We start from the raw sequence: 16,844 nt of genomic DNA on the forward strand, positions 1-16,844 counted from the left end.
CACATTTAATATAATCATAACTGAAAAAAGCTTATCAGTTTTCATAACAACCACCCAACAAGCTAGCACAGATTCACTGATCCTTAAAAACAAGAACCTAATGACATAGTACTGTTGGAGAAATGCAGACCACACAGAGTGCAATATCAACACAAAAATTCTTTTTATGTAGAGACTGTACACAAATAATTAGCTTTATTTAAAGAATTACTTTCAGAAAACTGTAGAGGAATCCCTATTCAGTTCTTCTATAAACATGTAAGGAAGGGTTTGAGTCTATCTCAATAACTGAATGCACTCCTCACCTGCAACATGACTTCGAACAACTTACTGTCTCAGCACGTCTTGTCCTATCAAAACATGAAGTAAAGCATGGGAGAGTCAATAAAAAAAATTAATCTCTGGGATAATGGCATTCATTCATTAACAGAAAGCCTAGTAAGCAAGGTAGTAAGTAGAAAACATTTCACAACTAAAAGGGTTTTTTTCAACTACATTAATCTATCCTGCTGTATCATCCTCTATTATTATTATAGCTATTATATATAATAAGTAATTTAGAATACCTTTTATCAAAGTATGTCATTTTGGCCTTTTAGTTTCTGTACATGGCAACTGATATAAAATTATTTTTACTCAAGACATTCACCCTCTGACTGTTAAGTTAGGTCAGCAAGTAGGGATAACACAGGGATTTAAAATGATGGCAGAAGCTATAAACCAAAATTTACAGTCAATTATAAACAACTTTACACTACCTACAGAATCATTCCAAATTTACAATTCTGCAGATTAAATACAAACTTCAGTTTGAGGATTTTTTTGGTATCGGATTTTGTTATTGAGCCTCTATAAGAGTAGCAAATAATCTCTTAAATCTCTACTCTGTGAAAGATGGATGGCATCTGCTTTGTCTAATGAAGTACCAGAAACAAAAAGTGCCGACAGCTGCGAGGGTTTCTCCACATCCATGAAGGCATGGGCTTTTACCTCCTTCCCTACAATATGATGCCTCTGCAGACAGAGCTGAGGCTACAAATCACATATGGGCAATAAAGCTGGTATCTTCCTTTAATCTTCCAAGACAAATGCTTCCCAGGTTTTCTATCCACATTATATACACAGATACTACTCACTCTCTCTATAAGCACTATCATTTTCTACACCTAAAAAAAAGAGAGTCTCAGTTTTGGCATTTACTCACAAACAGCCCTAATTTGTTTTTACAAGATCCATTACCCTCCACATGCAGTTTCATGCATTGCAAACAGCAGCTACCGTAACATACAAGAACACTTTCCACCATTCTCAAAACACCATAGTTATTGTGACAGCTTACCTCACCCCCTACCCCGACTTTAAAGAAAACAGTGAACACCTGCTTCAGAATAACCAAATACCTTTGTGCACTTAATATTAATTTCTCCAAAGCGCACTTTAAGTAATTCAGTGTTTAAAAATCTTAACTATTATTTCTTTATCAGCTCCAGTTTTCCCCACACCAGATGTCTTCCAATTTCATCTAGTTGTCCCCATATTGACTTCTAAGTACACCGTGTTTGGCTAAGATATTTCAATCTGCTCCATGCTAATTTGATTTCATCAAGATATTAAAAGTCATCTTTCTTACTAGCTTCCTCCAATAGTTAACTATTCTCCTAAAAAGCTTCCCATTTGAGTTGGTTTGGCTTCAGCGTCTAGCTCTCATTATTGATTCTCCTGCTAGAACAGAATGCCTTTTAGTATCCCGTATTTTCATGGCTGCAGGATGCGCACTAACAGAGTTCAATAGTCTTTGAGAAGCAAAACAGACTGTTCTTCAAGGAGCTTCAGCTTTCATGCAGCAGCAAGTTAGAAGTGCTAGGCAGTTGCTGCAGTTCAGAAGCAAATTTGTGAGCCACTTTCTGCCATGCAAATGGCAGTTTCTTGAGTAGCTGTGATGAGTAACTTGTAGAATAGCTACTTTTAAGCTGCCAGTTTTCATTTGATGCTATACAAGTCAGAGTCTCTCTATCCCCTCCTTCAAATCATTTTTGCAACTCCTGTTAGCATCCTCTCCAGTTTTTCAAAATGCTTCTGAAAACTTGACAGCAGAACTGCACACAGTATTTCATTAAGCAGCCTCATCAACATAGACTATACAATGCTATCATTCCTTTACTCCTACTACTTCCCTTTTCATCCAAGCCAAGAAATCTATTACTCCTTTTTACTGATTGTAGAAAACTCTGGTTTCCAAGATACAGTCCCTGTTGCAATAGCTATAGACCCTACTGAAACCCTCCACATATTTAGCTTTGCTAGTATTTTGGTTATAGTTAGATGACAAATAACACACCTTTTTTAAAAACCTGTATCACCAAGCCATCTAGACCACTCCATGCAGCCACTTTTCTTTTATTTACCCTTCTGACAGCTGAACTGCTACCCATTCTGTCAAATGAAGTTTGTGGGGTTTGTTAGTTGGGGTTTTCTTTGTTGTTTTTTTAAGTTTTCTTTCATATGATGCGTTTAATGCTGGAAATTGCTTACTACTATGGAATTCCATTAGTAATCAGCTTAGGAATTTAAATTTCACAAATAATTTATTGGGATTTAAATTAATTAATAGCCAGCTGATAATGGTTAAGATAATAATATCACAGAGCTCCTTCCCATTTCTCTTTCTTTTCATACCAGAATATCATTAACTAAAAAAATAATCTTAAAGAATAAGGAAAATACAATATACAAGTTATCATCAATCAGCTGTTCTACCATCCTTGTACACAGTTCTCACTTCACAGCGTCACAAAATACTGTGGGACACTAGCAGTTATTTTATCCCCCTCAGTTAAAAACAAGTAAGCTTCCTCACATTCACCACAGTAACAGCACAGTTACTGTTATCACCAGGCAGCTGAACCACAATAACTTGTTTAGGATTATATGCAACACGGTATTGATACAGTTAATCAGACAAGTTGCATGCCGAGGTCCTGTATAAATCAGTATATTATTGACAAAAGCACATTATCCACAGAATTGTGTTCACTAGCACCATATTCCCATCCTGTACATGGAGTTATAAGAAATTCAACTCTAGTCCCTAATCATCCAGTTTACCTTTTCACACTCTTAGCGGACCATTAAAACTCTTCAGGAATTCTCCCACTGCTCTCATACCAGTAATCAATTACCAAGCCAGCGTGTGCTCTCACTCACTCTCTCTTTAGCCACTTAGGATTCTTGGAAACACACTCATTTAAAAGTGTTTCTTCTGGTACATACTCAATAAACCAGGACTCACCTTATAACCCTCCAGTGAATAGACACACACTGTTCTGCTTTTCTCCTCAAACACAGGCAACAAGTACGTGTGAAAAGGGATGAAAAGGCACAGAAGAGGTGCTGTGCAAGCTTCATCATGCCCACCTACCTTTGGGAAGGAAACGCAGCCAGGCTCTCTCGTGTTCTTAACAAACTTAAAGAATGCCTCATTACTTTAACTATAGGAAAGATACCATAAGGGGCCCAACCTAACTGGAACGGATGAGGAACTAGATCATGGCATTCACGCTATGCTCCTGCCCCCCCTTCCTCAATGAACAGGAGGGTAAGTAGTTTAGAACACCACATTCCCCCTTCCTACTTCCCCATACGCTTTCTGAAAGCGTCCTTTATTGTACCAGTGTTTTAATTTACGCAAATCCTCAGCAAGTTACAGAAATGCCAGAGAAAGTTTCTTCTGAAGTGATGACTTACAGAGATTCCTCGCATTATTCTGTAGGCAAGCAAGGAATTTCTTTAGACTAGAACCTGCTGAATGAGTTTCTCACATATGCTGCTCAACACACTTACCATAGACTGTTCTCCTGGGTGCTCTAAATTGTCTTCAACCCAGATGACAATCCCACTTGCAAAAAGTTAGGGTCATCCTTCATATAGTCCTGTCTTCCATTGAAATGGAACAAAATAAAGCACAACACGAGAACATTTAATTCTCACTGGTCATGGTACATTTTTCCCCTTCCTCCTTGCTGAGAGAGTCTGAGAAAGCCAGGAGTTGCATGGTGCCAAATCTATATATTGACCTATTCTCTTTTAAGAAAAATATTTTGGATAGACCACCCCCTATCACCTCTTTCTAAAAATAAATATTGAACAATAGTTAACATTCATTTTCCAGGCATAGACAGAGTACTGTGAATTGCAGATAGCAGCTTAAGCACATTCTTTTCAAAAGATTATAGACATTCCCTTAATAAGGAGCTACAAATGCACGTATAAACTATTTGTTCCCCCTGACTTGCACTCAACACTTAAATGCTGGCAAAGATATCACCATATACACTATGGAAAAAGAACTACGCCCCACTAAAATACATAAGCAAAAAAAGAGCATTTAATTGTAATTTAAAAAATTCTAATATGAATTATACGGAATCTGATCATTTAAAGGGTCTTGAAATATCGGGTGTCCAACTGACACATGTTCTTACACAGTGGAAAGTATAAGCACCAGACAGTTTTTGCATCCAGAACCCAATGCATTTTTATTACAGTCTTGCACTGAGGCTGAAACTTTGATTTGATAGCTAAAATTGTCAAAGGAAAGAAGGTTTAAGTGTTATGAAAAGACAAAGCACTACCTGAAGAGGACGATGTTACTATGATGCATAACTAACAGCCTGGAAGGTCTGAAGTATTAAATACTCGCCCTCAGGGTTAACCATCAAATCTAAAACTTCAGGAAAGCCTGCTTAAATACACACTATCCCATCACAAAATCATTGTTATAGTATAAGGTTTTACGAGTTAAAGTATTAAGTGCCTGTCAAATTGTATTAAGCAATTAGAAATACACCAGTTTAAAGCCATTTCAGAGATGCAATTGTCCCTGTCTTTAGCTGATAACAGTGAATGAGCTGATGCAGCAAAACAGTCGATACTTTTGCTACGTTACTATCAAACAAGTAGGTTTAAATACTAGAAGGTCTGTCAGAACTCATGCAGATTCTCCTGTTGCTACAAGAACAGCAAAAAAGGGTGGTTAAATGTTCCATCTGCAGGTATGAAATACTACACACAAAAAAATATTTGTTGTGTCTGCTGAATTCTGAACTTCACCATGCTGGGAAACAGAAGCAGCTAAAGAGGAGCCACTTTAACAAAGCCCCACGGGAGTACAAAGATAGAGATAATTGCAGCTTTGTATCACTGCACAGCAACCTGACTAACTTCTGTTAGGAAGTTCAAACGCAATTTCACAAATTAATGCAAGATTTTTTTTTTTTTTTTTTAGTTAAAAACAAACAAAAAACCCACACAGCACTTATGGAAAAGGCATTCATAAAAGAACAATGCGCTTAAGTTGTAAGAACAAAAGACAGACATTCCTCCTGGAGGAAAAAAGCTGAGTTGTTACTATGAAGCTTCTCCAGTGCAAACGCTACAGGAAAAACGAGCTGAAATTCTGTCCAGATCTGGAAAGACTCATTTTATTTGTGACACTAGGAGATCACAAATCAGTGTTCTGCCGCCAGACACGCAGATGGATGACTGACACTTTCTGCTCACAGACTAGTGTCCAAGCAAAATAATAGTTTTGAGGAAACGAGAGCTATGAAAGAACAGCATGTATCCGACATTTTTCCCTTCAGTAGCAAAAGGCCTCAGTACCAAGGAAAACATAAAAACAGCAGAAGAGTTTGAAGTCAACTGTAACATGTAATTTTTAATGCTTGCCTCTGTGCATCTCACTTAGCAAAGCATATAAAGTACTGATTTTCAGTATGAAATAGTAAAACGAAGAGATAATCTAGTGTAACTAATATTCTAATTATAGAAGCATGCTTATTACTCCAAGATTCCCCTTCACAGAAACATGAACAAACAGCAATGCAATAAAATCTTACAATTTCCTGCTTTACAAAGTTAAGACCTATTTATTCACGAAGATTCAAAACTAGCATTCAATGAAGATTTTAGGATTTAAGCCAGAACCAGCAGTGTTCTGAACTACTTTCATGAACACAGGCATTGAAAACAAATGATTAAGAGAACAATTTGTAGCTCTATATTTTAGATTATTAAAATATCTTTTCCAGATCTAACGTTATATGTGAATATTCTGTCAACACATCCCCTCCCTTTCTGTTGCTACACTGCCATAATTTGTGTTCAGAGACAAGGAAAGAAACTTGCTATGGCAAAAACAAGTTTCTCATTTTGCCAGCTCAAGAGGGAAAAAATAAATATCAAATGCTACCAACATGGAGCAATGGATCGACACGGTGCAAGTGTTAGCAGTACGAATGAAAACTGGGACACGTCAAGTCTCACAATTCCTGAACATACTGGACTATTTTTACTTTATGTATTCCAGTAGGAACAAGGCTCTACAACAGTAGTGAGTGCTAAGCACAGTGCATATATGTTTTATATATTAAATGCAAAATGAGAAGGAAGATTCTCTAAAAAACCCATGAGTACAGTTTTAACATTATTCTTTCCAAAAGAAAATGTTCAGCAATGTTTTCTAAAAAGCTCAGCAAAGGCATCTCACTGATACCTATCATAGACCAACTAGGAGGGGAAAAAAAACCCAACCTCAAGACTCCTGGTGTCCCTTACTTCCCAGTGACAAAAGAGCACTGAGTAAAGGTGCAGCACAAGATGGGTAATTGGCATGGGATGGGAGAGAGGAGGTGTGTTGGGAAGGAGAATAACTGCAGAAGGGCTTTAACCCATCCTTTCAAGCTAATTCATTATATCAAAGGCCCACTTCTTTAAGCTATGTATTATATCTATTTTCATAAGATGCACAGGAGATTATGTGTAAGGGAAAAAAGGCACACCACAAGCTTCTTTATCAGCTTATTTCCACATTATATGTCATCTTCTCATAGAAAGTTATTAGAATACATTCTTCCAAAACTATGTCACAGCCCAATCCTGTATGTCAATTATTTAAGAGTTTAATGCAACCCCCTCAGCCCCGATTTTTAATGCTTTAAAATCTTGGCCAAGTTAGTTCCTAACTCCCAACCTAACAACTTTTCAGCAATTCACCCGAAACACCGCATCAGAGAGCAAGTCTTCACTCCGTTTACACATACAACCAACCAAACTGCATACTTGACAAGAAGACAACCTGCCCCAGAAAGGTATCAATCTTAGTTTCTGCCAAAAGCCCTTTAATATAACCACAATCCCTATTTTAAAGGCAAGGTGTTTTCCCCCCAGTGCGAAGCAAAACATACACTCAGTGTAACAAACTATTAATATAGAACTACTACAGCAAGGCACAATCATAAATTAGATTAATATGGCACTGACAATGCCAAGACATTTAGTACATTTTTGGCCTTTCCACTCTGCATGCAATTGTTTGCTGTTGACAAAGTTATGTTAGCAAATTCCATGAAAGGCAAATCTTACTCCACTCCAAGTCTTCCACTAGTCTGCATGAAATAGCATTCAAACATCATATAGGCTATAGGTAACAGGCACTAAACAGATTTAAATGCATCTGAGATGCTTCATGAAAAAGGGTTGCAACTGTAAATTGCATGCCCCCCCCCCCCAGGTTGTAAGTTTCCTTTAACACTAGTCATCTATTTTAGTAACCAGAGGAGTGTGGTATTTAGACCAATGCATAAACAAAAAAAAAAAACCCAAAAATAAAGAAAGTGCTTAAGCAGCAAACAGTCATGTCAAATTAATGTGAAGACTTTGGCCAGTCATTGAATCAGACTGCGAGTCCTTAATATTCGAATGAGAGAGTTTTCCATTTTAAAGAAAACCTACTTATCTTCATTGTCCTTCAAATACACATTGATACACAAAGGGAAAAGTTATACAAATGATACAGAAGAGACATTATGTACCTGTAACAAGTGTTCTAAGTGCTCTCTCCTCCCTGTTAATCAAGTCTGAGAAACATGAGACTGAGACAATCCTGGAACACTAAACAGGCTGATTAGATAGAATCAAGGTATCTGTGATTTATGGACTTTTTTACTAGTACTAACAACTCAATTCACAAGTTGGCAAGTGAAAGCCAAGAAAGTACTGCCTTTAAGACAGAGCGTTCAAGGCTAATAAAACCAGCCCTAAATACGAGCAGAGCTATGCACAATTAACAAACGATTCTGGGTATGACATTTCCTTGAAGGAGACTTCCTTGACTTCAAAACAAAGAGTATCTGAATCTTGGCAGGAGTACAGAAAAAAAAAATGACTCTGCAGACACTCCTTGAGTGTTTGGCAGAAAAAAAATACTGAAGGACAACAGATTACATGAGGCTCCCAAAATGTCAAACATCCACTGTATCCAAACTTGCTAGAGTTCCTTCTGGAGTCATCTTCAGCTGGGGTTAAATCAGCAATTAAGATACCTAAATTCGTATGACGTACCGTACACATCAGATGTCTAAGCTGCTACTGAGTCAATGGAGCCTTGACCAAATCAGCTTGCTCTAAAACAGGCACGTGCTGCTCAGCTGAGCCACCTTCTAGACTCCACTGACACACAGTCTAAACCTGCACAGACAAGGCTTCAGCACCTTCACACATAGAGCAAGCAGGTCTTACGCAGGTGTCAGTCTCAGACTCAAGCCCAGCCTTAATGGCCCAACACTCCTTTCAACAACCTCCACAAGTAAGAGCTGCTGAAACAGCTAGGCTGCCAAAGTGATGGACTATCTCCACTATCTCTACCTTTGAGCACTGTTGCGGTGTTTTGTTTTTATCTAGTGCAAAGTGGCTTCTTCAGAGCAATTCTAGGCAGGACTGTTACACTTAGAGCTGGGAGCAAGACTATTTGGGTATCAGAGATGATCTAATTCACATTAATGCTCTGCCATCAACACTGCAGCTAAGCGTTACATGGCAAACACTAGAACAGAAAGGATTACTGCTTCGTGAAAGCCACAACATTTGCTTGTTGAGGCAGAACTATCATCTCTCAGCATTTGCATAGCCCACAATCCTACCTGAGGCAGAGGTAGTTTGTTGCATTCCAAAATCTTCTCCTTTTCAGAGATTCGTTTGAAGCCATCCAACCCTCTGACCTAGAAGGGTGCCTCTACACTCCTGTTTCAAAGTGGTTTAGTGCTTTTAAGGCTAAATGCCGTTACCTTCACTGCCACCAAGTAAAACAAATTACTACTTCAGTCTGAAAAAAAACTCAGTACATTCATACTGCCATGCTATATGACGGTGTTCCCTCTTGTCATCTGTATTTGGTATGCATATATGTATTTTTATTTATCATTACGGCTAAAGTTCAATCAGAGTATTTTCTACACAGAATTCCTGAGCATTTACTCATGCAGTCACAGAGAAGAATCAGGGCCCTACTTTTTCATCTTAGCAAGTACATCTTCATCTGGATAGAGAAAGAGATTGCAGGAAGGGAAATCCCTCCTTAAGGTGATGGAATCAAGCAATGCAATGCCACTGCTTCACCACCATCTCACAAATGTCAACTTTCCAAAGCATTAGACAGTGTTCCACATCAAGAGTTTACAAAGTGAGGAAAACTGGAACTAAAGCAATAGCAGACAGGACAGCAGGAAGTATGCAGATACTGGTATAGAGGGAGATTAATCCTAGAGCACTAAGGATTAGAAATAAACTTGGATGTTATAGAGGTTTGCAGGGGAGGTGCAGGCTGATCGGTCAGGATTTGGGGATCTTCCTCACGCCCACTCCCCAGGAAAAAGCCTTCTGAACTTGAAGGTCTGGAATTAAACCCCACAGCAAGCAGGAAGAAAAGTGTTCTGCCAAAGGGTTTTAATAATGGATTGTAAAGTAGTTGTTGTTGTCCAACATCCAATATTGGAACAAAGTACCAGGTATAGAATATATACTCCTGTTTAGACTTACTGAATGAACTCTGTACCCAAACTTTACTGCAACAAGTTTTAGATCCACTGATCTAAAGCTACAAATTCTTTCTCTCAAAAAATTCCAGTAGTCTTTAAATAATGATTGGAATGCTTTCTTTTTTCCCCAATCACTAAAATATTTCCATGACAAAAGCCATAAAACCAGTTTAGAAAAACGTCTGTAAAACATATGTTGCATCATCTAAATATGTACATTACATAAGTATTTGACAAAAACACTTCTGGAAAAGTTCTGAATTAGAGTAATAAATGGGGCTACTTTAACTTGATAGCCTGATCTTTTCACAATCTACTTGAGACCTTGGGTAAATTCACACATCCAAAGGAACTTAACAGATACGCAACTTCTTTCCTTTATTAAATCCTTTTCTATTATTCCCAAGGAAAAAAAAAGTTCCTCAGGAAGAGTCCTATTTTTTTATATGCATCACATAATGACACAGTAATACTCTCAACTCCACCAGTATCTCCTACTATAGTACAAAAATACTAAGATACAACATTAAATAGCCAAGATATTTTTAACCAAGGAAACTAGAGTTAGACCTTCCCAGTAACAGTCAAGATCATAACAGAGTGATATTTTAAGATATTTAACATGGGCTGTCTCTTACACAAAATTGCAAACATTCTGTTTTGACTTACAGTTTATTTATTGCACTCAAGCAGCAACAGAGTCAGTTTTTGTGACAAAACACGAAACAGTAAGATTTGAGAAAGCTTTGAGGGGGAGGGATGAATTAGGAAGAACACTTTATGAGCTATTAGAAGTTTTGCAATCCAGCTTTCCAAGGCCAGCTTTTCATTTGGAACAAAATAAGAGCAGCTGCCCATGCTGAAGAGAGGTCAGCTTTGTTCCTGCCTGCCTCCCACCTGGACCACCAAGGCACTGCCTTATTGCTGACCTTCAGCAGTGGAAGATTCTTTGGTGGGCTGAAGCAGAGAGAAAATGGTGTGGAAAACCAAATGCTAGCATAAGAAAACAGGGAGGAGGAAAACTTTCTGCATGTCTTACACAGTAGTCTATTGTCTGGAGTTTATAATACTAAATGTCATTATATGAAGGCTAGCAGTCAAAAGTAATCCACAAGGCCCCCCTGAGTGCCTTTCAGTCCTCCTTCCAGTTTTTGTGGATTTGCAGTGACTGTCCAATTCAATATTTCCTCCAAACCTGCTTTGTAGAAAATTCAGAACTAGTAAGGTTTGGATATATAAAGTACAGTGCCATCAAATGTGCAAACTAGAGAAATTAGCCCATAACTGAAGATTTTTTGGATGATTCATGCACATTTTTTGCATCTATGCACTACAGCTAAAAAGTTTTGCTTTAATAACACTCACCAAGCACTCTAAAACCTCAAGCACAAAACACACACACTTCTCCCTCACCTTCTCTCAACCACATGATCTCCTTAATTACCTCTTCTGGAATTCTGGACTCAGGAGGAGACTACATGTTAAACAGATGCATAGTCAAAATACTGCAAAGGAAAGAGCTTCAAAGAGAGAGGTTGGTTGGTTATCTGTGTGATCAGCTTATGTCCACCCATACAGCGAGGGACTCCAAGCAGAACTACCCGAAGACCCAGTTGTGTGAAAAAGTCTCCCAGAGTCCACACTTAAGCCAAGGACTGAAGGACAGCTTTTTCCACGTACAGAATCTAGGTATTTCACCAGTAGTGTTGTGTTATGCTAGTGACATGTAACTAAGGCCAATTGCAGGAGCTGAACCATTCTTTAGGAATGGTTCAGTCATCTCAACGCAAGAGAGACCACAACGGGTCTTAACACAGCTAGAAGATCACCAAACCTTTGGCCATTTGTGGTAGAGATGGCAAGTTGCTGGTCTTTGACTAAATTCATAATTTAGTCGTGTCAATACGAAAAGACAGCACAACTCATTCAAGAATGCACATACCTTATAAAAACAGGGAGGGAAAAGGTGGAATAATCTCATTCAGCTGAAATTAAGCTTAATTCCCCCCCACAGTCCGGGGAAGGGAACAGGAGCTCTAGTCTTCAGAGGCTGTAACCCCTACCCAAAGAACAGCTTCTATAGAGAATTCCCCAAAGAGCTGGAGAACAAGCAAGTTGTTACAGGTTCAGAAACACCCTGATCATCAGGGATGTAAATGTGTATGCTCTGGTCCCACAAAATCCTGATTCCCAGAAGAAGGCTGATCCTACAAAAGAAAGTATCTCTTCACTTAAACTTAACTGAGATTTGAGATTAACTAGCAACAAAAAACAGAAGTTTGCCTTGCTGCAGAGCAAGCATAAACTGTGGTTTATATTACCAGGAAAGTTCCAGGTTCTTTTCAGATTCTCCTGCTCGAGAACAACATCCCTCACTGAAGCTGAACAGTACTGTTTTAGACACAAGAGCTATCCAAGCTGCAAACTGGGAGTGCTTTGTCATCTAAGCCTCCGATCAGTTGAGAGGTCTGGGAGGAGAAACAGAACTGTGCAGCTACAGGTAACTACACGACAGGCCCTGGAACCAAAGTTTCTTTGGTCACATGGGAGCCATGAAAGAAAACTAAATAAATAAAAGTCAAACCTATGTTTGCTTCCCCTCTCCTTACCCTGGGTTAGGGCAAAAGAGACAGAAAAGTACGTCTCAGTATCTTAAACCCAGAAAACAGGAATGGTTTCCAGGGAAATCTCTGGAACCACAAAAGTGGTAGTTGTCAACATCCAAGGCTGAAAGCGCAACACTTCTGGATGATCCCAGTCCAAGATAGATCCACTTCAGACACTGGTCTCATTCTCATGAGCAACCAGTCAAATGCCAGGCCAGTAGTCACTGGAGTGAGAGTTCCAGGGGGAATATGCAAATCTGACTTCAGTGCACCAAATCCACAGCTTTTCAGCTTGACAAGGACTGATACCCCTCCTTGCTTGCCGATATCAAAAAGCAGAGGAGAAAGCATCCATCATTCCCTGACTGTGGTGAACTCAGTGCAGGAGAGATCTCTCTGAGCTCACACTGATATGGAGCTGGAGGAAAACCGAGTACTGTACAACCAAGCGAGTTGGCAGTGCTGGGCCTTTAATGAGCTTCCTCAAGTCAAAGCGATAGGTATCTGCTGTTACTGAAATTAGAAGGCCAAAGCATATATTCCCACACATTATCTCACACCAGGCATCTGCAGAGTCCAGAACTTCCTGAAGTACTGGCAGAATCACTATGGACAAGAGACATACGAAGAATTTAAAAGACAAGTCTGTACACAACACACGCAGTCTTGCATGGAGGTCATGTAAGTACAAGCTCTGATGTAGACCCAATGGCTAGACAAGCTTGTTTTCATGGAAGGACAGCTCATGAGATGATCAAAAAAAAGATAATGATCTTGTAGAAGCAAACCCATAGTGCTAAAGAATTCTGAAATGCTCTTATGACTGCCAAACACAGATAACAGAATTTCTGCACACAGCGCTAAAGAGCTTGGAGCATTCAGTGAATGAAGCACCACCATAAGCACTTTGCTGGGGATACATCCCTTCAAAAGAGATTATCCTGATAAAGTACTCCCTGTTTTCTCTTAAAATCTTTGTGAGGTCTCTGGTGTTGAGTAGGAGCAAACCAGCAGGATCCCAAAACAAAGTAGTCCTGCATCTAAAAGAAAGCATAAACACGTCTCACACAAGAGACCTACAAACAGTGGAAAGAGGAATCTTGTAGTCTCACAAGTCAGTCACCCCTCTAATACTTCACTTAGTGAACAGATAAAATTACACATTTTACAGATGTAGTCATAAAAGACTCCCAAAAAGAAATATTTAGATTTTGTTCTTTCCATCAACAAAATCTCAAAGCACTCTGGAAAATAAGTAGTTTCTAATTTGTAAAACAGGAATAGCAGCTGTTTGTTTCTTTGAAAAGTTACTGTTGGCCCATGAAGCTTGAATTGCTTTCTGTGTTTTCAAAATAATTGCCCCTCTCAACAAAGCCTTAGAGCATAGGAGCCTCATCTACTCTTTGATGCAGTTCCAACTCCTCTGTTCCAGGAAAGCTGTTCCATACTGCTGTGACTGAGTATATGCTACCTATTTTCCGAAACACAACATTCCATCCGTTAAAGACAATTTTGTTTGGACATTACAGTTTGAGATAACAGGAAAAGCACATACATCCTTAGTTGCATGTTCCTCTTGTCACCACACTTTCTTTTGAGCATGAAACAACCTATATACATATCATTAGCAACAAATACTCCCAGAACCTTCAATTTCATTGAAAGAGGGTAACAAGAATAAGATGCACACTGCCTTATGCCTCTTCACAGAGCCAGAACATCTGTCTTCAGTTCTGTGGTATAAGTCTCAGTGAAGGGCAGGCTCTCTGTGTCATATGTGCTATAAAACTACATTCTATACAGCCTAGAATCCAACTCTCTCTCTCTACAGGGGCTTTGCAGTTCAAAGCCAACGTGAAAAGTCACACTTCAGACTTGTGTAAAGTCCCCCCACGACAGAGGTGATGAAGCATGTTTCCAAAACAGTAGCTAGGAATTCTTGTATTGTAGATGCTAACAGTCCCAGACTCTTCTAATAGTTGTATATGAGCCCCTGTAGGCATCAGGCTGTTCATAATTGTGCCACAGCACAGCCCACCCAAACACCTGCAAGACAACAGCAGACTGTCATCACTTTTTAATATTCTAGGGAGGTTCTCACTTAGTAATGCCAGTTTGCAATGATGCGTTATCCCCAACAGCAAGTTCAAAAGGCAGTACCACCACGCAGGCAGAAACATTACGCTCAGTCCGTGCAGCTTCATTTGATCCGAAACCAGTTTCGGGTTTTCTCCTAACTTTTAGGAAGCTCAGACCAGCCCAGCTCTCAGGAGACATGCACTTCTAAAACCTAGATCCATTCCAGCCAAGTAAGAGTCCGAACAGAAAAAAAATGTGTAACAGGACAGAGCTTCACCACTACAGTAGGTGGTCCAAAATTTCCACTCTAATTCCTAAGGAATGGTGGGGAAGCATGCAGAAACCAGTCAAATTGGAACAAGTTACTTTTAAACAAGTCATGCTACATGAAGCTAAAGTAGTGAAGCTGTTATCATTCAGTGAAACGAGTGGCTCTGCTGCCTGCAGTACAAATCCTACTTGTAGCTTTTCCAGCGGCACGAGCAATTGGGGGCGTCCCCTGATGGGCAGCAAAGGTTTGCAGCATCTGACCTTACACTACAGCATTTGAAACTCAGCTGAGATACAGTCTCTACTTTACCTAGCTCTCCATTACCACAAGACCAAACTCCCTCAGGTTATTTCTGACAGGGTAAAGGAAGTTGCAAACTGATAGATACTGTGCAGTGGCGGGTTACACAGCCTGGCTCCCTGCGGGAAGCGAAGTGGAAGCGTATGGGGAAACGCAATGCTCCCGAGTTTCTTAACACTAGCCCTGGTGATCACTGCACCTTCCTTTGCTTTCAAAGGGCACCCAAATTCAAGTAGAATCTGCTCTAAATATTGATTTAGAGCAGATGTAGTTTAAACAAAGTTTACAAGGAAAGCATTTTTTGATCTTTTGTCTACCCTCTGAAGGGAGAGCATGAAAACAAAAAACAACATTAAGTCATAAAAAAATAATTGTTGTAGTCCTCAGCAATTTTTAACTCCCCTTCCTTAACTAAACATCTGGTTTTTGTTAGAAAACCCTGTAAAATGATTTTCCAAAACCTCTGACATGCATTCTGCTCAATAGGTCCCAAAAGCTCAGGAAGGAGAGCTTCAAACGAAGTAACAGTTGTTATTTATTAAGCCCTACTAATGAAATTGCTCTAACCATTTTCTTCTGTCTAACCATCCCCTACTATTTGCAAGGGCAAGGGGATAGGGACTTAGCATGTTAAGATGATGCTCATTTAACAGAAGAAAAGGACATTACACCAAGGAAACTATTATTCAAGCGGACTCAGACTGATGAGCCAAGAAAAAGCTGCCTCTGCACAACTCAGGCCTCTCAAGATACCTATGCGATTAAGCTACTTCAAAACAAATTAGTGCTCCATGAACTGATTACACCATAAATAAGCCCAATAGGAAAGACAGAAGCCACTGACAGACACAGTATCCTCCTGACAGCAGCTGAGCTCTACAGCTCTCATCCAGAATGAACACCAAAAAGCTGTCAGTGCCAAAAGGATTTCTGGTCTTTTTACTCAAAATTCACAAAGTACGTCAAAGCAGATGCAATATCTACAGTAGATAACTAATCACAAGAATCCTATACTTTCATTTTCTCTCGTCACTCAAAGCACAAATTGCAGCTCTCTCCCGGACCTAATAATTATTCGTATGGCTGCATTTTGTTCTTCTCCAGTAGCAGCATGAAACTTGATTTGAGCTGCAGGAACCCAGCCAGTGACTATACAAGCTGCTGTTGTGATAGCACAAAGCAGAAGTCAACTCGGCAGGTAATTGGACTTGAAGTCGGAAAGATCTTCCCCAGTCAGCTTGAAATAGTAATTTCATAGGGGAGAAAATAGGTTGTCTTTATCTACCACAGGTTACCAAAGGAAAGCTTTGATCCCAAGACAGACAGACATAATAAATACCAAAACATAACATCATAAAAAGGTATTAAAGGTGGGGTTTTTTGTACTCTGCAGCAATTCAAAAGACATTTGCAATCTTCTATCGAGTCAGTATTAAGAATACAACCGCTTAGGTATCAAAGCGCAACATTCACTTGTTAGAAAGGAGTACTTCTAGTACTTGCTAGTTATATTCTCTTGCCCACTGACTCAATACTTTGGAAGGTCTCAAAACACCGTACATGCTGTTACAATAGAATTCATTCATGCTTCCAGAGTAATCCTAATGACTCCTGGAGGGCTAATATCAACAATTCATGCTTCCTAATGCCATACTTCAAGTAACTCAAATGCACATGAAGCTCCTTCTTCATTTTTCTAAACTTCACACCCATGGA

The 16,844-nt window shown here is 39.3% G+C and overlaps 1 protein-coding gene across 4 annotated transcripts in view; it reads right to left on the reverse strand.

The window, feature by feature from the left end:
- Nucleotides 1-16,844, reverse strand: part of PELI2 (pellino E3 ubiquitin protein ligase family member 2) — a 77,870-nt gene that overhangs the window by 28,860 nt on the left and 32,166 nt on the right. Inside the window, exons 1-2 of one of the 4 annotated variants that reach the window (XM_050898140.1) lie at nucleotides 3,841-3,905; nucleotides 306-350 (exon numbers count right to left, since the gene is read on the reverse strand). The exons of 1 other annotated variant lie outside the window; for it this stretch is intronic. In XM_050898140.1, coding sequence (XP_050754097.1) covers nucleotides 306-314 — 9 coding nt within the window. In that variant the 5' untranslated portion in view covers nucleotides 315-350; nucleotides 3,841-3,905. Of the gene's footprint in view, nucleotides 1-305; nucleotides 351-3,840; nucleotides 3,906-16,844 lie in introns of those variants that run through there. 2 more of the 4 variants (XM_050898139.1, XM_050898141.1) reach the window with 2 other exon arrangements.

The sequence above is a fragment of the Gymnogyps californianus genome, chromosome 5, assembly GCF_018139145.2.
Source record: "Gymnogyps californianus isolate 813 chromosome 5, ASM1813914v2, whole genome shotgun sequence".
NCBI lineage: Eukaryota > Metazoa > Chordata > Aves > Accipitriformes > Cathartidae > Gymnogyps > Gymnogyps californianus.